This window comes from Besnoitia besnoiti, chromosome IV (assembly GCF_002563875.1).
Source record: "Besnoitia besnoiti strain Bb-Ger1 chromosome IV, whole genome shotgun sequence".
Taxonomy (NCBI): Eukaryota; Apicomplexa; class Conoidasida; order Eucoccidiorida; family Sarcocystidae; genus Besnoitia; species Besnoitia besnoiti.
Genome location: NC_042359.1, coordinates 4,059,841 through 4,081,877, shown reverse-complemented (window position 1 = coordinate 4,081,877; position 22,037 = coordinate 4,059,841). Strand labels below are relative to the sequence as shown.

Here is a 22,037-nt window from a genome sequence, read left to right as displayed (position 1 = left end):
GCGCCACTAAAGTCGAAACCCAAACTTTCTTTAGTATCAAACGACCGACTCGTTCATTACAAACTGGAAATCGCGAGCGCGGCTGAAACGTGTGCGGCGGAGAACGCAAGTCCTCCAGGAGCCTTCCGTGTCGGGGTCGGAGTCAACACGTAGGCGGAGCTTCATGGCAACTGCGAGTTTTTCTACCGCGTGAGCAGCATTCGCGTCAGCTTGCCGCTGAAATCCCCGTCTCTCTGACTAGAACGTGGCTGTGCGCGTGCAGATACCTCGCGTTCTCCCATCCCTTCCTTTCTGGAGTGGTGCTGCGGAGCCCTCTCATCAGAAACAGGGACGCACACAAGGGCGCGCCAAGTTAACAACAGGGACGTCAGTGCAGAGGTGGAGGCCTATTCGCGTCTTTCTACGCTGCATGCCTCTTGTGGTCGCCGAAGAAGCAAAGGGAGAGAAATAGGCGCTGTCTTGGAAGAAAAAGTCCATAAAGCGGCAGTGGCGTAGATGCGGTTTGTGGCACGGCTGCACGTATGGGAGTCAGAATGCTGAGGAGCCAAGCTCAGCCGGTAAGAGGCGCAGAGATATTGATGCCTATCTTTCCCTATACATATGTAAGTGATATATGTACCAGCCTCTAGAATCAGGCGGCGAATTATTTCATGTGTATATTCTATGTGCGCATATATATATATATATATATATATATATATATATATATATATATATATATATATATATATATATATATATATATATATGTAACGGACATGTGCTGTCCGCATTGCGCTGGTGAGGACGGCTGGCTTCACTGGTTTTGCCACCCGCATAAACAAGTTGTGAAGTGTTCCTCACCGCAGCGGACGGCACTGAGAGTCACACCTGAGCATTTGCGCTGCTGTGGTTGCCCGTCGCTTGCGGGAAGCCGTGCTTCGGCGGTGAATGCCCTTATTCAACATCGCGTGACATAGGCATCGCATAAAATAGAGGCACTGCCACAAACATCTAGCTGGATTGAATATATATATATATATATATATATATATATAATTTTAAGATATTTCGTGGGTCCTTGTATCTGCAAGCCGCACAAGGCGCCTTGCCCAGTAGGGGTAAGAGGCGGAGCTTCGGGGACGAGTAGGCGATCCTCCGCCTGGAGGTAGCCTAGGCACCCTGCGGATCCCATTTGGCATCTACAGATCCGCTGTGTAGAGAAACAGGCAAGCATGAAGATGCGCGGGCACAGCACCCGAGATCTGCCCTACACTCCACTACCCCCTGTGTGGAAATTCATTTTTCGAAGGCAGAGGATGGAGTCCTCGGGCAGGTCACACTATCATATATATATATATATATATATATATATATATATATATATATATATATATATATATATATATATATATATATATATATATGTGAAGGCCGTTTCTAACTACGGGCTGCCTATGCAAGCAGAGAACAAGAGGCACGTCTTTGCCTGAAACGCGCCTCAAGGCGCGAGGAGAAGGAATCGTTTGCACGCGTGGGGGACGCCCGGCGGGCCGCCACTGAGGCTCTTGGAAGCGAAGGCGCTTCAGCTGCTATTTTAGAGTTGCTCGGGTTGAGACTTGGGGCGTGAATTCACCGACCGCCTTCGGTGCCTACTCAATGGGAGCATCCGAGACAGACTCTAGCACGAAATGCCACCACACAGGGGTGTCGTCTGTGACAGAACGCGCGGGTTCAGAGTCCGAGGCTTCTCCGTTTGCGATCCACAGCACGTGTCGTGCAAGCGATAGGAACGAGTCGGGCTCTGTGTAAAAGAAATTTCTCAATCAAAAAAGTTAGGACGGCGACTGCCCAGGCGTCACGGGCGAGAGGGACGCAGGGATTGAGGCCGAGGAGCCAGACGCTTTCGCAGAAGCGCCTGCGACGCCGGAAGACGGAGAAGAAGACGGCAGCGAAGACGACGACGCACACGCCGAGGACGACGAAGCGGTTGAGGACGCGCCGATTGAATTCTGACTGCGGTCTTTCCCCAATTTCGTCGGCGTGCGCGAGCCATAAAGCGCCAACACCTGCGGCGCACAAGAAACGACGGCGACCACCGATCCATAGCGACGCGGGCTGCCACTTAGGCGTGCATGCAGAGACAACTAGACACATACAGCCTCACCGCACAAGCCAGCTGCCCATGCAACGACAAAAAGAGATAGGCAGAAATATAGGTAGATATATAGATAGACATATAGACAGAGATAGATAGATATAGATAGATATAGATAGATATAGATAGATATAGATAGATATAGGTAGATATAGGTAGATATAGATAGATATAGATAGATATAGATAGATATAGATAGATATAGATAGATAGATAAAGAGTTACAGACAGAGACAGAGATAGATGGATAGGTAGGTAGATAGACAGATACGTATACATAGATATATATATGTACTGTATATATGCTTCGCCAAGATCGTACAGCATGCTCTAGGCGGTTCAGACAGAACAGAAACTGGAGGATAAGCGGATCACGCCAGCGCCTGTGCGCGGCCCTTACTCGGTTCATGAGAGCCTCGAATCGCTCCAAGTCGCAGCTCTGCGCCAGCGTGACGAGCGGCGCCAGTTCGCAGTAGGGCGGCACAGCTGTCTCCGCGGCCTTGGCGCCCTGGCAGCCGCGCGAGGCGAGCGCCGCGCCTCCTTCGCTGATGTCTTTCCGCTCGGCTGCCTTCTCTTCGCGTCCCGCCCCCTCGCGCAGCTCTGCCCCCTCGCCTCCGCCGGGCTCGTCGGGCTCCGGCATCCCCCCAGCAGCCCCAGGGCAGCCCACCTTCGCCCCCCCCCCGGCTTCTGTCTCTTGGGCGCCCCTCTCAAGCGCGCCCGCTGTCTCCGCAGTGGCGGGCGCCGGCGAACAGCACGCGCACCCGCGGCAAGCCCGCGGCGGCTCTGGAGGAGACGCACACGGGGTGGAGGCGTCGCCGCGGTCGCTCGGCGGCACGGCGCGAAGGCGCTTCTCAGTACAGCACGCGCACTGGCACGCCGCCGAGGCTGCGCTCGCTGACGGCGGGGCGACGGAGGCGCCTGCGGTGGTGGGAGACTCTCCTGCGCCGAGAGGAGCCTTGGCGGAGTAGAAGGGCGTTTCGTGGACCTCGGGGAAGTCCTCGTCCTCTTCGGCGTGCAATCCGCGCTTCAGGAGCGCCTTGACCGCCGACCCTGACGAGGCAGAAAAGGTAAGCTTCTTGACCGAGCCACTAGCCGGATTGCTTGACGCCGCATGAGGCAGGTGGGCGCCGCTCTCGGGCTCGCCCGCGCCGTTCAGCGCAGGTGTCTCGCCGTCCTCCTTCTGGAGTCCCTGTGCGCTCGGATATCGCTCGCCCTCCTGTGCCGCGCTCGCCAGGCCGTCTGCGCCGCCGGCTGTCTCCGCAGGACCCGCAGAGGCCGCCTCGTCGCTGCGCTCCTTCTCGCGCGCCGCGCCACCGCCCATGCTCATGCTTCTGACGCGGGCGAAGAGTTGATGGTTACGGGCGTCTCGCTCGATGAGCTGGAAGGTGCGGCCAAAGCCGTCTTTGGCGCCGGTGCTAAAGCTGATCTCGAGCCGATATGGAGACGCCGCGGGTGAGTCCGCGACCGTCGACGAAACCGAGGAGGACGGGCTCCGCGCGAAGAGCGAGTCCTCATCGTTGCGGTCTTCGCGGGCTGGCGGCTGTGCACCCGCCTGCGGAGACGCGCCCGACAGACTCAGCGGTGAAGACGGGAACGCCGAGGCTGACGGCGAGTAGGAGGAAGACAGCGGCGACGGACTCGCGCGAGGCACACGCCGGTGCCGCTTCCGCTCCCACACGCGGAAGACAATGTGCGAGAGGTAGTGCAAGTCGCAGGTGCCCACCAGTTCGTTCTGAAAAAAATCAAACGGCACACAGAAACGCAGGCACCGCATCTCGCGCAGAGACTGCTGTCAGGCCTTCCCAAGAAGAAGGCGCCAGTTACGAAAAAGAGCTGGCCTCAATCGGCGCGGCGAGTGGGATCACGCTTGGGCGTCAACCCGCAGGCATATCATCAGCGACGCGTTTGCGACAAAGCAAACAGGTGCAAAGAGGGAATTGCCCGTGCGTTGGTTGATGCTGAGACACGACGGTTCAGGCGTCGAGCGACGTTGGCTAGACACCGCAGACTCACTCTAATCGTAAACGCGTACGCAGACAAGATCGAGATACAGCTGCAACGACGGCACCTTAGGATCTCTCAGGACCTATGAGACAAGGCTGAGCGGCGGACGATCCCTGCGTCTCCGCTTTACCCTCGTCGCCCACAGCCACGACAACAGCACGGCGTCTCGGGTTCTTTGAACTCTCGAATGCCCTCTTCCCGCTCTCTTTTCTGCGGTTTTCTTAGTGCCAAAACCAGTCTTACATTCGTGCCTGGATCCAAGAGAGGCTCCGCGCACGCCGCGCAGCAAGGCCTCTTCTGCGACTCGGCGGCCTTCTGCGCACGTTCACTCGCGTTGTCGCTTTTTTCGGCGTCCGCGTCGGCTTTCTCGGCCGCCTCAGCCCCGTCGGTTGCGTGCGCCGATGCGTCTGCTGCTTTCGTTTCGCCCGACGACGTATCGGCGCGCTTCGCCGCAGGCAGCCCCCGCCTCGTCTCGCGTTTGGAGTCTTCGCTCGCTTCGCGTTTCTTCTCGCGCTCCTGCGACGCTTTCCCGTGCCTCTTGTCCTCGTCGTCGGCGCCTCCGCGCGCGCACGACGCGCAGACGCCGTCCACGCAAATCACGTCGTAGCTGAAGAGGAGGATGTTCAGCAGAGCCTGCACGTGGCTCGCACTCGTCACGTAGTACCGACTCCGCACAATCCGCCACGGCGAACGAATGCCAAACATACGCGCCTCCTCCTCCTTCAAACGGATCTGCGCAGTGACCTGAAAAAGAAGGGAAAAAAATGCGACACCACACCCTTACACATCTACAAAGAGATACATATATATCTGTATAGGGATTGCGCGGTATATATATTATGTACTACTGCTATACGTGCAGAGCCACGCCTGTGACTCTTCACATAAAGGAACGCATGTTTTGAATAGGTATTCGCATATGTTTGAAGATGTCAAACGAGCCCGCCCCGCCGGCATCCATCTGACTCGAAACCCTGTGCGGGAGCTGCCAGCGCTCGTTCGAAGAAGAGGGGACACCGTGAGGCGTGTGAGTGAATGCAGGTCGTCAGGTAGCCGGCGATTGACGCGGCACACGGCGCAAAAAAAAGCGGAATCCAGGTACTGCGGAGGAAGGAAGGGCCGGCTTGAGAGCTGGAATCGAAAGTATGTGCATATGGCGGTTGCCTGTCGCTGTTATTGAGACAAATATCTTCTCTGACACTTTATCCCCTCGCCGATGCCGCCTCCCTTACTTCGTGCTCATGGGGGTCGTCGTCCTCGTGGTCTTCGTGATCATCGTCGTCATCTTCTTCTCGATGTTTGTCTCCTTGTGCATTGTTCGCTTCTGCGTTCCCGTTTTCGTCTCCCTCGCCCTCGCCTCCTCGTCCGCCGCTCTTTCTTCTCTGCGCTACCTTCGACTCGTCCCCCTCTTCGCCGGGCTTGTCTACGCCCGTCCTCTCCTTCGCAGCGCCGTCTTCGCCCGCCTTGCTTCTTTCTGTCGCCGAGCTCCCACGTTTCTCCAGCTTTGTGTCGACGGCGGCGCCGCTCTCTCCCTCCTTTGCCGCCCGCCCGGGATGGTCGCCTCCCTTTGCGTCTTTAGTCTGCCCGTCGCCGCCCAGCGCAGACTTGCTTTCGCATCGCCCCTGCTCTTCGTCCTTCCTCCTGCCCTCACGCTTTTCGCCGTCGCCCTCTCTCTCCTCGCGCTCTTTGCCTCGGGACGAGCTCATGGTCGCCCCGGAGACGCCGCCGCGGCCGGCCTTCCGCGGCGCGTCTCCGCCGGCCTCGGTGTCTGCGACGCTGTGCAAGTCCGAGCCCCTGCGGGGGCCGAGGGCGCTGGGCGCGTTCGCCTCTCGCTTGTCGGACTTTTTCGTCTTTTTCTGGTGCGCCCAGAGCTCGTCTGAGTTTATAACCACCTTCTCCGCGAGTCCGCCGACGCCGCCGATCCCGCGTTCGCCCTCTGCGCAGAGACAAGACCGCGCGAGACTCAGCCGACCTCGCTTCTCTCCGTCGTCGCCGCCGCCGCCGGTCAGCGCCGCACCTTTGCTGCCGATCGGGGTGCCGCGCTCGGAGCTCTTGAAGGAGCCGAGGGAGTGGGCCTTTTCAGTCAGCGGCAAACCGGCGACCTTGCCTGCGTCGCTGCTCCAGCCGCAGCTGCACTTCCGCGTCTCGTCAAGCCTCTCGCCGCCCGCCGCGCCTTCCTCGCCCCGCGGCTTCTTCAGCGCTGAGCCGTGCGAGCCCGAGGACGCCGACGGCCGCGTGCTGCTCGCTCGGCTTATACTCGAGGACGCCAACACGTTGCCCTTCTGCAGGTTTCGCCCGCGTGTCGCGGCCGCGGACCCGCCGAGCCGCGAGGCGCCGCTGCCCGTGCTGCTTCCCCGCACGCTGCTGGTTCCCTTCTGCGTCGGCCGCCCTGCGGAATTCGAAAACGAAAAGCAGGCGCTGCTCGCGCTGCGCGGCATGCGACTGTGCAGCACCAAGGTGCTTGCCGGCGGCACGAGTGCGGCCGACGAGGCCCCCGAAGAAGCCGCCGAAGAGGCGGAGGCGTCTCCGCCCCCCGCGAGCTTGCTCGGCTGGTGCGACGAAGAGACGGGCGACGACGGCGAGGAGTACGAAAGACTGAAGAGGTGCAACGCCGAGCCCGCAGCCAACGGCGCGTCTGCGCTCAGCGGCGAGGGCGCTGCTCGCGCGCAGCCTGCGGAGGCGCCCACCGAAAAGGCGTCCGTCGAGGACGCCGACCGACCCCATAGGGCCGCCGGCAGGCAGCTTTCTTCCGTTGACGCACGAGGCGACGCCGCGTCTGCACGCCACACGCAGAGACAGTGCGTCGCCAGCGGGCTCACAAATAACAATTCTGCAGTTTAGATAACTGTTACTATGGTTCTTATCTAACTTCGAGCGTCAGTTATGTTTGCTAAGAGACGCGGGAAGAAGAGACACCGCGTCGGCGCATCGCAGGCCAAAGGCGAATTCTGCAGCGCTCTCCTCGGGTAAAACCGTTTGAATGGATCCATCTAGTAGCTGGCTTCTTCCGGGTGTCCTCTCAGGAGAGTTGGAGGTTAGTTTCACCACAAAAAGCGAATGATTAGACGCGCGAGACGAGCGTGCGACTCACAGCTGCGCAACCCGGGCGGCGTGCGCTTCCAAGCGTACCTTCGTCATCTTCGCACATCGCTTGAACGAGCTCGCGGAAGGGCGCACTGGCTGTGGGCGCCGCCTCCGCGGCGGCGTCCGCGGCCGCCGCCACAGCGTCGGGAACGTCTTTCGAGGCTCGCGCGCCCCCCTCGTCCTTCAAAAAGAGGTCGCTTTTCGCAAGGGAGAGCGACTGGAGGAAGCGCTCGTTGTCGCCTAGATTCTGCAGCGCCAGGTGGGAGTGCGGCGCGTCGCCGCAGGCGAGCGAATTCGCCCGCGGCAAAGCCTCCAAATAGTCCGACGCGGCGGGCGACGCCGTCCCCACGGCGCGCGGCTCGGGCTCCGCAATAGACATCGCGAGGCCCTCCTTAGGCGGGTACGCGTAGTCGGCGGCCGTCACGAGTCCGTCGCCGCAAAGACCAAGTCGCGGCTCGCCCGCCGGCGAGGCCGGCGACTCGGGGCGAGCCCGCGGAGGCGAGGACGCCGCCGACGACAGCACCAGCGAGCCGGCGTCGCGAGGCGACGCCGGCGCGGCGGGTGCAGTCAGCATGCGGTCGCGGAGGCGCTCGAAGGCCACGGAGAGCACGCGCTGTGGCGCGGACGCCGCGCCAGGCATGAGACCGGCGCAGAGAGATGAAGGTCTGTGCTGGGGCCGGGGCTCTGAGTCCGAGGGGGCGAGCGCCGCAGAGAAGCCGGAGGGAGTGGCGGAGTTCGCCCGCGTCCGCGGGGCTCGGTCTCGGTCGCCGTCGCGAGGCGAGACCGACGAGGAGGAGAACGAAGAGAGGCCATGGCTTGGCGTGGCGGAGGAGACGCAGCGCGTTTTGTCCACGCCGCCCTGCGCCGCCGCCGCGCCCTCGCCGCCGACCGACAGCGGCGACATCGTGAACGAAGAAGGCGGGGACGAGGCGGCGACCGCCGGGCCCGAGCCGAGCCCCAAAAAGGAGACAGTCTCCCCGCCCCCTCCAGTCGGCGCGGCGGCCGGCGAAGGCGCATGCGGCAGCGCGGCGGACGCGGGAGGTGCCGGGGGTGGCGACGATGCTGCCGCCGCGGAGACGAGAGAGGCTGCATGCGGCTGCGCAATCTGCGCGGAGGCGAAGGCCTCGGCGGCAGACGGAGGCAAGACGCTCGTGGAGGCGACGGCGGTCGCCGGCGCGGCCGCGGCAGCCGGCGGCGCCGGCAGGGGCGAGGGCGCGGGCGAAGTCTCCGGGGGCGGAGCGAATCGCGCCGCAGCTGCAGCGGCTGTCATGCTGCGACCCCAGTCGGTGAAGGCGGACCAGGAAGTCGTGCTCTCCAGCGGCAGGCGCGGGCGGCCGTCGCTTCTGAAGAGACACCCACACAGAGCCGCACAGCTAGACATGTCGTGGACCGCGGGCAGCACGTCGCAGTCTGCCGCGAAACTTGCGAGAACACGGACTTTCGCACACGCGTGCGGGAGACCGGGAGACGCACCGGAAGAAGGTGAGGTCCCGAACGATTTTTTTGACCAGTTTGCCGACGATTTGTGCGCCGATGCGCAGCTTCTGCTTAGCTGTGATGCCGCTCTCCGCAGGCCCTGAAAACGTGTGAATCGGCAGCATCTTGTTATGCGTCTCAACCGCCAGCGCGAGCGCGCGCGGCGTCAAGTGCCGGTGATGGATCAACTCGTAGCGAAGCATGTCCATCACGTCCGCGATCTTTGATGTGTCAAACAGACCAGTCCGCGGGTCGAACCTGAAGAACAGTCGCATACCCCAACGCGAGAAGCACGTCTCCACCGCGGAATACAAGCGACAACCCTTTGAACGGCGCGCGCAGCCTGCCGCCGAAAGCCCAACTCTGCACGCGCTGAGCCAGACACACACACGCCGACCCCCGGCGCCGCAGGAGGGAGACGAGCGGCACCCCACGGCGAGACTGCGTGATCCGCAGCTGATGCAGGGGCTTGTGAGTCGCAGAGCCCTGCCCAGCGCATGCACCGCGAACGCGGCGCCAGCCACCGGACGGGATGTCGCGACGCATTCCCCTCTCCGACAGCCCCTTGAAAAGTTGCCATTCCCGCCCATCCCCAGCCAAGCCTCCAGAGGAGGATCCACGCACCAATCTTTGAGCAGCGTGGTCCATCGCTGTTTGATGTTGGCGATTTTCTGCGCGTAGGGATGTTCGAGTAGCTTCTCCTTGCCTCCGCCCGAACCCGCGGCCGACGACGCCGGAGGCGAGGGGGCAGAGGAAGAAGAGGACGAAGAGGCCTCCCCCTTCTTCTCGCTAGCGGCAGTTCGGCTCGAGGCGCCTTCCGGCGTCGTGGGGACTTCCACCGCAGCCACGAAACTCTGAATCCCCTGGTAGGCCTGCGCAACGCAACGCCAAGCAACGCAGGAAAAGCAAAGTCCAGCATTTTGCTTCGCATGCGTGCCCTTCTCGTGTTACTCTACTTAGGAAGTCTCTGTGTTAAGCCTCGTTTGCGGAGTCGCGACGTCTCACTCCTCTCTCGCCTCGCCTTCGCAGCGAAGGCGTGCGGCGCCAGGGCCCCCAGCGGCTCTTTCGCTGCTACCTCGCCGCTGAATCAGCATAGTTGATACAGTCACTACCTTGGATACAGAATCAGTTGGACACCATGCATATAGAGTAGAGTATAACAAAGATAGTCAGGGTAGTGTGCGCGCAGCTTTCGGCTCACATCGTGCATCGCTTGCCAGGGGTTGTCTACTTCCTTGAGGCAAGCGAGTTGGACAGGCTGGAGTGGATAGCGGAAAAGCGCGTCCACGAGGGCGAGTTGGTCGTCCGTTGCGTCGCGAAAGGAAATGTTCAAGTTGAGCAGCTCATCAAGGACTTCTTTGCACTCCTGCGAAGCGGAAACAGCCACAAACCCGCGGCTACTCGAGACCAAGAAGAACACCGGAATTCGCGTCGAGTATGCATCCCCCCAAGAGTAAGTCCCTCTCACCCTGAGTGCGTGTCGCGGCGCGCGAAATGCATATGAGTATGGGTAGAGACACCAGCAGAACGACTGATGCAGAAAGCCCAAAAGTATAGTTTATAGACACCTGCGTATCTTCTGGAAGGGGCTGTCCCAGAACGCATACTTTTCTCTCCGGCAGCTGAATGGTGTCGTCGAGCAACGCATGCGCCTTGTTGTTTCGAATGACCAGCGCGACGAGAATCGGAGTAAGTTCGCCCTCGAGGTCAAGAAAGCCCTTCGTGAAGGCAGCGGAAGTCACTTGGCATCTGAAAAAAAGGAAACGCACACACGGCTCGCGGTCGTCACGGCAGAAGTGCACACGGATTCCAGCCGCCGCAGAGTCAAAAACCGAGAGGAACGGACATGAATGGCGTCACCTCCTGCCCGCTCTTTGTTTCGGAAACCGCCTTGTGGCACACACGCGCGAGGAAAAGCAAGCTCAAGACTTTTTCCCACCTTCCCTCGTCGCTCGTGTAGATCTTAAAGTCGTGGCGGAAGGTGGAGTGCAGGCGAAGAAGTCCTGCGCTGTCGCCTGCGAACACATCGGAGGCGAAGGCCGAGCAAGATATTCACGGGGATCACCCAGCTGCGACGCGACGTACGGCTGCGTCTGGGACAGTCGCTACCCGCATAGCCGCGGGTCGCCCGACATGCATAGGCGGCGAGAATCATATTTAAGCTTACAAAAAAAAACACGTTCTCCGCATCCATCTGCATGTCCCCACGCATGTGTCTCGAGGTAGGCAAGCAGCTTAGAAAGCACAAACTCCCTGATCATTCGCAAATAATCAAATATATATATATATATATATATGTAGAGAGCGGGAGTAAAAAACAGCAGGGGGCTAGTCGCCTGACTCGCGTACCTGGGTAGAGTTTGTATCGAAATTTCTTCCCCAAGTCCTCCGCCTGCTTCCTGCCGATGCCGGTCAGTTCGCCACCCCACTTGGCGACGACAAGGCAGCGCGTCACGCGCCCAACCGCCCCGCCGGCAGCCGCGGCCGGCGGCGGCGGCGACGGCGGCGACGAGGAGGAAGAAGAAAAGAGCGAGTCGGGTAGCGAGGAGGCAGTGTTGCTGCGCAGCTGCGTGACCTCCGCCGCGCTGACGCTCCTCGACGCCTGCGGCGGAGACTCTTCCCCGCGCGAGCCGCGGCGGCTGTCACCGGCGGCTGCGGCCGCGCGCGGCGAGGCGGAGACGCGCTCCTCCCATGCGACGGGCTTCAGTTGAATCTTTCGATTGATTCCGGCGAAACCATCTCCCTGCAGAAGCACTTTCTGCAGCAGCTTGTGCACGGACAGTTCCTTCTGCAGCTTCGCAATCGCGCTCTGCCGCTGCTCCACTGCCGTCTCCAGTCGCTGGCGCTCGCGCGCCCTCTCTGCCTCCGTCGCCTCGGCCTCCTTCGTCTGCGCCTCGGCAGGAGGAGAAGAAGCGTCCTGCTGCGAAGCAGGCGCGGCCGCTTCCCCAGCTGGGGAAGCGGCCGCGCCTGGCAAGGGCGACTCGAGCAGGGAGGGGGGCTTGAGCGCCGCCTGCTCGTCTTCGAGACTCTTCTTCTCCGCGAAGAGAGCCTGCCCCTGCGCAAAGACAGACAGCCCGCAGAGGCGTCGTCGATGAGCGAAGACGGTCTCTCGTCGCTTTGGGCCTCGGCAAAAGAGTCGAGGCCGTTTTTTCTTCAAGGTTGGGTCGATGTCCTATCAAGCGTGCAGGATACGCCGGAGGAAGCGGCGTTTACGCAGCGCGCCGCCAGCTTCTTTATAAAAAAAACACCTCAAGCCTAGATTGATGCATTCGTGATAAAGCGACAAAGCGCCCAACATATATGCACACACATAGATATTCACATATATTTTATGTATGCATCTATATGCAGACGTATAAAGATGTGTCTATTTTATCTGCGTTGCGCAGGCCAGTCAGTTCTCAAAGACGACGACGCCGCTCTCTGATATCTCTTTGCATGCACATGTGCATACGCGTATCTCGCGAACTCACTAGGGAGGTGATGATCTCGGTGTTGCGGTCAAGGAGGTCTCTGAGTTCCTCGGGACTCTTGAGCTTGATTTCTTTTCGTGGATTCCTTTCGTCTTCGAAGAGGTCGAGAATCAGGTCTTGGGCGGTCTGAAACTTGAGTTTCTGTTTCGGCTTGCGGTCTCCGTGGCGCATGACAACTACGACTGTCCGCAGCTCCTCGTCTTCGTCGCCGCTGGACTCGCCAGCCGTCGTGTAGCGGCTGATGCTCGCCGCGCGCGTCTGGGCGCCGCCGCGCTCCAGCAGCGACGCGTGCAACGCGAAGGACGACGCCATCGAAGGCGACACGCAGCCGTCCTGACTCGGCTCGCAGGCCTCCAGCGTCTCCCCCTCGCCTCCGCCTCCACCTACCGCGCCGCCGCCTCGCCTGCGGTCGCTAGCCGCTCCAGACACCGACGCGCCAGCCGCCGGGCTGCGCGCGCCTGACACCGGCGAGGCCGCAGGCTGAGCGGCCGTGAGCGGCGCGCGCGCCGGCGCAGGCGGCAGCGACGCCTCGCCTCCGCCTCCTTCCCGCCTCTCTCTGTCGCCCTGCAGCGCCGCCGCCGCAGAGTCAGCTGCAGCCTCCGCCCCACCGGGGACGCGCGCGTCCGCCGGCGTGGATGCAGAGGCGCCCTCGGAAAGACCAGCCGACGCAGCGAGCGCCGCCGCCTCTGCAGGCTTCCCTGCGGGCGTGGCGGCAGCCACCTTCCCGCGCTCGCTCTCGCGTTTCTTCTCCTCTTCGCGCGTCGTCTGCCTCAGCACGCGGTACGTGTTCCGCGCGCGGAGGAGCTGCTGCAGAACGGCGTCTAGCGGCGGCGAGGCGCCCGACGCCGCGGAGTGCAGCAGAAGCGAAGGCGAGGCCGTCGCTGGCGCCGCGGCGCTCTCGAGGGCCGGCAGCGCGGAGACGTGCGGGGGGAGGCCGAAGGCGCTCCAGCGCTCGATGCTTTTCTTGATGAAAAAAAGTCGAAGAATATTCGCGCAGTCTTCGTAGTACTTCACGTTGCCCTTTACAAACGAAAACCCGTTAACGTCGCACACGAACGGGCCGCTGGAGGTGCGCAGGATGTCAAATCTGGAGCGAGAGAGACAGAGAAGCAAACAGGAGACCTGATCGGCAGGGGAACGCTTGAACGCTTAAACGCAAAAACACTATCGACACCCCGCATGCTAACATGTTTTTTTCCGCGCCAAGCAGGCCACGTCCCCTTTCCTCCTCGCTCTCCTGTCCCTCCGCGAATCCTTGCCTCAGTTGAACCCGACGCCCCGCCCCAGAGATCGACGTGCTCGCGCGAAGCGCAGTAAACCCTTCGACAGCTAATAAGAAAGGCCTATCGAAAATTCATGTTGATAAAGGAAACAGTTAATATAGATGATGTTCTTTATAAAATATCGAAAATTCATGTTGATAAAGGAAACAGTTAATATAGATGATGTTCTTTATAAAAAGTACCTGCATCTGCTTGGAAAATTAAATAAGGCATACTCGAAGGCTTAGCTAAGATCCTATCGCGTTTTACATGTTTTTGGGATGCCTCCACGGCATGCAGTGGCAGCACTGTGTGCATGGATGTAAGGAAAGTGTCAAGTGTCTGTCTGCATCTCCTGTGCCCCAGCGAGACCGATGTGGTCGCATGCGCAGCGATGGAGAGAGCACAGAGAGACTGTGATGTCGCGCTCGCGGAGGGCGGTCAAACGAAAACGATAGATGCACAAGCCTCTTCTTTTCGAGATCTCGCGCGAGAGCCTGCGCTGTGAAGATCGCGGGAAGAGAACCTCCGCAACGGGTAAAGGCATGCGTCGTCTTTTTTCCATTTTGCCCTACCCGCATATGATCTGTTGGAACGCGCGCACGAGGCGGTACGCAATCCATTTTTCTTGCTCCGTGAGTATCACTGGATAGCGAACTTCCTTGCCTGCACAGACCGCGGAAAAAACGCAGAAAACGAGCGCGATGAACCGAAACGGACCGCGCAGGCCTCCGAACGAACCACGAGACCAACTCCGACCCGACACGCATCAAGGTTCATACGCATAAACAGGCACGTACACAAAGAGATGAATAGACGGACACATAGATATACATATAGGTTGACAGATATACAGATATCGATATCGACAAAAGTAGATGCGGATATAGAAAGATAGATGTAGATATAGATGTACAGATGTAGATACAGACATTGATAGATGCGGATATGGATATATGGATGTACATATACATATATATGCGTGGATATAGATCTAGATATGTAGATGTAGATATATGGGTGTAGCTATAGATATATCAACGTAGATATACATATAGAGACGTAGATGTATAGATATGGATGTAGAGAGGGATATATACAGATCGATATGCAAATGCATGTACGGCGCCGTCGAGGAACCTCGCAGAGACCTCCGTGCCCGCACATCAGTGAGCATATAACGGAGAAGACGCGAACGCGCCGCAGAGCTCCTCTGCAAACTCCTCGCTTTCTCTCCAGCCACAGACTCGCAGCACGCTGAGAGCGCCCTACGCGCGCTCTACGCGGCCTGGCAATGACGACGAGCGTCCGTTTCTCAAGAATGGATGGGGACCAACTCGAGTTGGCTCGGACAAACTTACCGTCTGGCGAGCGACACACCACGCCGTCGACACTAGGGCTTTTCCGCGCCTCTGCATGCGCGAAGAGTGGCCCCACTGTGTAGACCTGAAGAAACCCAGAGTGCAGCGCATTCGCCGCCGCACCGTGAAACCTTCAGATGAGGGGCTTCACAGTCACAGCCGCGATGCAAGTGGATACGCAAATCTGCGCACACGTATATACGCAGTACATACATACTCACATATGCATGTATATGCCGCAGCCAGGCATATAGATACACATATATACATATGTATGTATACATGTGCATTGCTGTGCGTGTTCACACCGAATCATCCGTCACGCGACTGAGCTCTGCAGTCAGACAGAACTCCTAGAGCGCAGCCCGCCTCAACTGCGCGCGTGAGAAAAAGCTGCACGCGCCAGCAGAACTCACGCTCGTCCGCACACCATATGCCTCCTCCACGTATAGAATTCTACACATTTATCGGCGTGTCAGAAATATGTATACAGAGAAACTGCCGCGGAGTGCAGACGCAGGCCCGCAGCGGCAGGGAGATGAGACAGGGGAGAGACATGCCGCAACACACCTTGACATCCGTGCCGAAAGTTGAGAGGAACTCCTCGTAGATGTACGTCCCGTCCTTCCGCACATGGTGAACGTCGGGACAGTAGGAGCTGCTGCTGTTTTGTTGCTTTCTGTAGAGTTTCTTGCAGCCTCCGCCTGGCGAGACATGCAGAGAGGCACACGAGTCCAAACGGCCAAACGTCATCAGCCAACACGCACCGAAAAAGGCGCTTCCTCTACGCATGGAGATGGGCGTGCTCACGACTGCCGCGAAGTCGGGTGAACGGACACGGGCGCAGATCTGGGGGTGCTTATGTTCGGAGATGTCCGCTTTTCTGCACCTCCACGCGCGTCCACGGGACCTCCTGGGGAATCCCAAGCTGGTCACAGCCTCAGATCCACCTTGCTTGAATGCGTTTGTTTATCGGTTTGCACTACCCCAATGAACGACTCGAGTCGCCGCGGGGGAATCTCACCCGTGTTTTTGGGGTAGTAGATCCAGTTGTCGTGATTGTCCGCGTCACGCGGTTTCTCGATGAACGGCTTATTCAGTCGCTTGTTGTTGAAGACGATGTAGTCGTAGCCCTCCTCGAAGTGCGCCTCGCCGCGGCTCACGCGCTCGTAGTCTACCACGACGTACGGCGGATGCGGAATGCCGTGCTTCTGAGAAACGACGTTCGCTCAACACTTGGCGCGAAACTGACAACCTGTCCTCCCTATTTGTCATGGCGCTTCTCACTGTCGGCGATGGCGTGCGCATGAATTCAACTTACAGTTACACGTATATATATATATATATATATATATATACGTGTATATATATACAAGTAGAACAGCGCACAACGGCGGGCGCACGCGGAAAGATATGGACACGGAGGCGGCCATGGGATTGCGCTCAAAAGACGCGAGAATCACGCGACCGCAGCAGCACACATGCGTCTATTCGGATGGCAGTGATAATTCAAATATACGTAAAAATGTGTATGTGTAGACAAGCAGAAACACGGGATGCAAATATTCGTGCGTTGGGAAGCAGATAAGCGTCACGCTCTGCATGCACGGTGTACATTCGGACAGGGAGTTAGATACGGAGCTACAGGAGCAGCTATGTCTGGTGAGGGAGAGAGACCTCTACACCATTCTGTGGGTTCACGTCCTCGAATACTTCTTTTTTCAGCCTTGAGTCTTCTCCCGACGCACCTTGAGCTGTTCATACACCTGCACGCGGTCGCGAATAATTTTCTGTTGCTCGAGATCGTTGAGGAGAATGGGGCGAAAGCGTTTCGCGTACGCAAGCGCCTTGTCCAGCGGAAACCCCGTGGAGTAGAAGGCAATTAAGCAGTCCACGCGAGGCCAGGCTGTGATATCTTCCTCCAGAATCATCTGAAAAAAGACATCAACCGTACGCAGCTCAAGCCTCTGCGCCGACCCCGATGTCTCTGCACAGAGAGGCGGGCGCCAGCACCGCAAACCCTCAAGCCCAAAGGCACCGACAGTCCGAAGAGCAGAGATTGATGACCGAGCGGGTCATGGGCGCATTGGCAGGTCTGTATACAGCCGTTAGGCGCACGCTCCTGAGAGAGTCGCAACGCAGCTTTCCTGCAGCCCTTCCTCACACGCAGGAGGAAAAGAGACCGCGGGAAAGGCACGAACCTGTTCGTCGAAAACGACAATGTGGAACTCCTTCGCGCGCTCGAGCCGACTCAAAATCGCCCGCATCGGCTTGCCTGAAGGGAGAGGAAACGAAATCCGCACAGAATACGCATCTATCCGACAGGGCTGTACGTACACGCAGTCATGGTTTGAGGACTCCGACACGCCACGCAGGAGAGTTTCGTCTTCCAGATATGCAGACGATAGAGAGGAGAGAAAAAGAGAATGGGACGCACTGGAGGCGACAAGGCCCTAAAACATAAGCCTTACTCTGCGTTTTGACCCGCATCGCGCACACGCCGATGCTCAGTTGAATGAGTCCCGACTCTGAAGAATTGCATCCGGTCCAGTCTTCCGGCGCCGCAGCCTCTCCCGACCGCCCCTCCTCGACATCTCCGCCTCTGCTGGTCTCCATTGTTTCTGTTCTCTCAAGAAGAAGCGGCAAGAAGGGCCGGAAGAAAGGCGCGCAGAAGGACTGTAGGCCGCAGAGCCACGAGGCCTGCGATGAGGCAGTGGCGGACAAGCGGGTGGCTGTTTTGAAGGGGAAAAAAAGGGGAATACAGAGGTAGCGGAGAGAGGCAGAGACCCGGCTCTGAGACCCGCAAAGGTGTGACGATCAAGGCAAGACAGTGAGCGAAAACTTCGCCGGTAAACTACCGGGGCGGCGGCCCCCTGGATTAAAGCCACGGACGCAATCGGCGTCTGCGATCTGTTTCGGACAGTTTCGCAGCATGCGCGCAAGCCATGGTTAAAACGGTTTCTGAAAGTCAAGAAAGGACCGTCCGAGACGCTTCTTCCTGTGAAAGTCGCCCGTTGGAAGCGTGGAGCGACGGGGTTCCCATCTGGCAAATGACGACGCAGTGCGGTGTACGTACACCCCGGGGCTCTTTCGCTGACGAATAGGCAAGAAAGCAGGAGTTCCGACAGTCTCTGCTTGGAAAGAAAAAGGGGAAATACTCGAGGAGGGGCAGTTGCTCTGGCAACTTCGACGCGGCGAACGCTTGCCGCGCAAACAGCTGTGACCGCCGAGAGAAAAGATGAGAGGGAGCTGGGACGCGGCTGCAGATTGACTCAGAAGGCGCTAGGCGGCCTGTGGACAAGCCTGGAAAAGCCAATGAAGGTCATTTGTCAAGAAAAAAGCGAAGGAGAAAGAGAAGCGAGGACAAGAAACCGAGCTGTGCGAAGACAAAAAACGCGTGACTCCGCGCATGCAGTCGCGCAGACTTCTCTAGACCCCTGGCTCGCTTTCCGTGACGTGGCGCGGAGTCTCCGCCGGCGAGCCTTGATAGACATGAATTTTTCCTTCCTTTCCCGAATAGCGGTTCCAGGTTGTTTCTCTGCTCGGGATGTTGCAATCCTACGCTTCTTCTCTGCATCTGCAGGGGATATTCCGCACACAGGTCTGGGCTCGCCGCCGCGCACACCTGGCGCATCACGGTTCGATTGTCCTTTCCTTTGCAGTAGTTTTCTTCAGGAAGCGACCTGGAAGCCGCAAAGACGCGCTTCTCACTGAGTGTTTCGTGTGTCGCAACGTTTGAGCGAGCATTCTGTATCGCATCCGGTTTTTTGCCTGCACAACTTGTGTGCGTCGCTCGTTCACTGTCGACCGCTGCACCCACCAGTGGTAACTCAGCAGCCCTCGTGTCTGCCTGAGTACGTCTTCCTGTCTTTCGAGATCTGTGTCTTTTCCAGAACAGGCATTTCTTCTGATTCTGTGTGGTCTACTAGCTCTCGTTTCTCCCCGTTCTTCACGTCTTTCTCTCTCCTCTTTTCTCGAAGCTCGCCATGTGGATCTCTACGACGGCGGCCGCAGCCCAGCGCGCGGGAAGGGCCCTGAACCCTGAGGGAGAGCGTAGCGACTCTTTCGCGGCCCATAGAGACCTTAACTCGAAGAATCAGCTCCGCTTTATCCGTGGCGACGTGCATCCCTCGCCTCTGCGCTCCTCTCTCCCGATTTTGGCTTCGTCCGGCAGTGTGCCTGCCTCTTCTAGGTTCCTTGAGAGGAATCTCGTGCCTGTAAACGCCTCTGCTGCACCGCACTCGTGTAGGAGCGAAGCTGCAACGGCGCGCCTGAGCCGTGCTTCGGCTTCCCGCGTGTCTCTACTCCCCCGTCGGGCAACGATTGTCGCATGCCGCGCGCCAGCGTCACCTTCTTCAGCGTCCGCAGATCTTCTGCCGCCGCCTCCGCCGCAGGCGTTTCCGCAGGCCGCCAAGCCCCCCGACCACGTCGTCGTCGCAGACTCTGCGGAGGCCAGCCCTCTGATTCGCTTTCTTCTCTCTTCAGCCTCGCAAGCCCCCTCTCCGGGCCGCGCCGCGCCCTCCGCGTCGTCTGCGGCGCCTGCAGTATCTGCGAAGGAGGCGGCAAGCAGTTCCGCCGTGGAGCTTGGGCCGCGCTACTTGCCCGGCGACCTTATTCTCCCCTCTGAGGCGCTTGGACAGCCAGAGGGCGGGAACTGTGCGGTGTACCTTTTCCAGTTCGAGAGCTGTCCGTTCTGCCGCAAAGTGCGCGCTTGCCTGGACTTTCTCCGCGTGCCTTACACCATCGTGGAGGTTGAGCCGCTGATCAAGAACGAGCTGAAGCCCTTCGGATACAAGAAAGTCCCTCTCCTCGTTCTCGCGCGTCAGGAACCGTCCGCGGAAGACGCCCCGTCGGTGCTTTCTTCAGCCGACGCCGCGAAACTGCTCGCGCGGTACGCGGAGGAAGACGCGTTGAAGCCTGCAGCTGCGAGACGGCTACTCGCGCTGGCGGACAGCAAGGCGATTGTTCATGCGCTTCTTGAGAAACGAAGGCTGGAGGCACAGCGCGGAAACGGTCGCGGCGCGTGCACGCAAATCGTGGATCATGCGGCAGATGCGAAGAGGAGACTGCGAGAGGTCGAGTGGATTGTGTGGACCGACCAGGTCCTTGTGCAGTTGATTGTGATGAATGTCTATCGAACGATGCAGGTAAGCCACAGGCGTGGACTCGCCTCTGTAAAAGTTTTTAGCGTCCCAGGACCGGTCACCTCTCGCTACATTCTTGTGCGTCTTTGGTTTGTCTCTTCCTTGCTTCACGCGCTACCGCGCTTGCGCCCTCGCGTGCTGCGCCGGCTTCACTTTCCTGTCTCCCTTCCTCAGCGCCTCTGGACACGTGCTTCCTCTTGCGGGGGGCCTCGCTGGGCTCTCCCCTGTACGCAGCACTCCACTCGTGGCTGTGTGGCACCTGCCGTCCCTCAGGAGTCGCTGGAGACGTTTTCGTATCTCCTCACGCATCCCTCGTTCTCCACCTTCCAAAAGATGGCCGGCAGATGGTCAGGCAGCGTCGTGATGCGCCTCGTCGCTGGACAGCGGAAGAAGCGCTACGCGGTGAGTTTCGTGTGCGTGTCGTTCTCTGCACGCGGTGTCACGACTCGGATTACATGTCGCGGTTCTTTCGGCGTCCCATGGACTCGATCATCGAAGACGAGCGCGCAGAGCATCTGCAGATGGGCTGTATGTACACCGCAGGAGCGCGTATCAGGGCCTATCCACGTAGCACTCAGGTGTATGTATAGCCCACAGTGTAGGTCCCCGGGGGTGGCGTCTGCGTGAAGATGCCCAGAGCAAAGAATCACATCAAAATCGTTTGTCTTGAGTTCTCTTTTCGGCAGCCGTCATGCGCGATCAACCTCTTGCGTCCTTCCTCCCGCGTTTTCGCTCTTTCGATGCGCAGGTAGATGACGTTCGTGCTGCGCTCTACGCAGCCGTGGACGACTTTCGCAAATCCTTTGAGGAGACGTCTCACCCTTCGCCTTTCTTCGGAGGCGATGCCCCTAACGAACTCGACCTTGCTGTCTTCGGGATCCTCAACAGCACCGAGGGCTGCGCGGTAAGTTCCAGCGCTGCGCAGGACCTACCGGTGTTATTTCTATATGTATTTGCACTGTTTCGTTTACGTGGCTGCATGAGTCTACGTATGAAAAAAGCGGTAAACGTGGGCGATATGACTCCCCCTGTCTCGCTGTGGTGGCGGGTCGTCTGTCTGCTCTGAGAGTGCATTGGGCAGAGCGCTTGCACGAGGGTGGGGAGCTTTGCGGGAAGCAAGAAGGGACTGCAGCCGATGCAGTCCTTTTGGCTGTGAACAGCGTCCACCGGCTCAGCATAGCGTGCCTTAGGTACGGGGGTCGTCCAGGTGGGGTTGATCCTATGATGGTGTGTATAAATGGTACCTCCGCGCGACAAACGTGTCCTGTTGCCGGTTGAACTGTGAGTTGTATGTGGCGACTGTCTGCTTTCAGGTCGAAAGGGATCTTGAGCACAGCTCAATCGTGCCGTGGTGGGAGCGCATGCGCAAAGCTGTGGGCCCGTCCACAGCTCTTAACCATATTGCGAGAGGGCCGGCCGCCCAAGCTTGATACTCTGTTTCTTCGGCAGTTTTTTGCGACCGTTCTCCGCCGACGAGGCAGGGATTTTGAGTTTCTGAATCGGTATGCCTCCGCACCAGCACGGCTTCGCCACAGTGGGTGGATACGCTGAAGAGGCTAAACACGGAAGATCCACAAACAAAACGTGACCATCGCAGAGCCACGCGCTTTCCGCCTGTTTATTTATGATTTTCTTCTCAATGAGGAATCGACTCATTTCACTATCGTGGCGGCTCGTGGTGTACTCTGTTCAGTGAGTATCAACGAACTTTATTCTCGAATAGATAGCAAGTCGAGGCTGCTCTCTGCGGTCCTCTGTAAACCTGTAGACGCCTTCTGGTGGTACAGCGTAGAGCAATTCGAGCGCAGCACATCGGCTGGCTCCGCTGTCTGTGCCGTGCTACTTCTTGTTCTAGACAAACGGGGTCTCAGGGAGTCCAAGAAGGAACGAGAAAAACGAGCGAAAATGCCGTGGAAAGCCGGGCTTACACGGGTAGTCAACAAAAGGAAACGACATGTGCACGTCCATTGGCGGTTAAAGCCGCATCCACGGGAGAGTGGCATCGCACTGGTCATTCGTTTCGTTTCACCACCGAAAACCAAAACTCCGGAAATCTTAAAAGCCGCTGGGCGCTCTTCTATGGCCTGACCGTGTAT

The 22,037-nt window shown here is 58.8% G+C and overlaps 2 protein-coding genes across 2 annotated transcripts; one reads left to right on the top strand and one right to left on the bottom strand.

The window, feature by feature from the left end:
• Window positions 1–1,814: 1,814 nt before the first annotated feature.
• Window positions 1,815–17,413, bottom strand: BESB_056800 (histidine acid phosphatase superfamily protein; the record flags this gene model as incomplete). Its single annotated transcript, XM_029364115.1, has 19 exons — window positions 1,815–2,048; window positions 2,538–3,869; window positions 4,385–4,885; window positions 5,374–6,917; window positions 7,271–8,568; window positions 8,699–8,959; window positions 9,326–9,573; window positions 9,903–10,067; window positions 10,309–10,450; window positions 10,641–10,716; window positions 11,051–11,756; window positions 12,175–13,261; window positions 14,012–14,102; window positions 14,798–14,882; window positions 15,368–15,501; window positions 15,822–16,008; window positions 16,546–16,728; window positions 16,999–17,072; window positions 17,269–17,413. The coding sequence occupies 19 exons, from the start codon at window positions 17,411–17,413 to the stop codon at window positions 1,815–1,817; spliced, it is 8,493 nt and encodes a 2,830-aa protein (XP_029220038.1).
• A 1,370-nt stretch (window positions 17,414–18,783) lies between these two features.
• On the top strand, window positions 18,784–21,371 carry BESB_056790 (prostaglandin-E synthase; the record flags this gene model as incomplete). The annotated part of the gene is made up of 4 exons (XM_029364114.1): window positions 18,784–19,944; window positions 20,215–20,343; window positions 20,690–20,845; window positions 21,255–21,371. The coding sequence occupies 4 exons, from the start codon at window positions 18,784–18,786 to the stop codon at window positions 21,369–21,371; spliced, it is 1,563 nt and encodes a 520-aa protein (XP_029220037.1).
• Window positions 21,372–22,037: the final 666 nt, after the last annotated feature.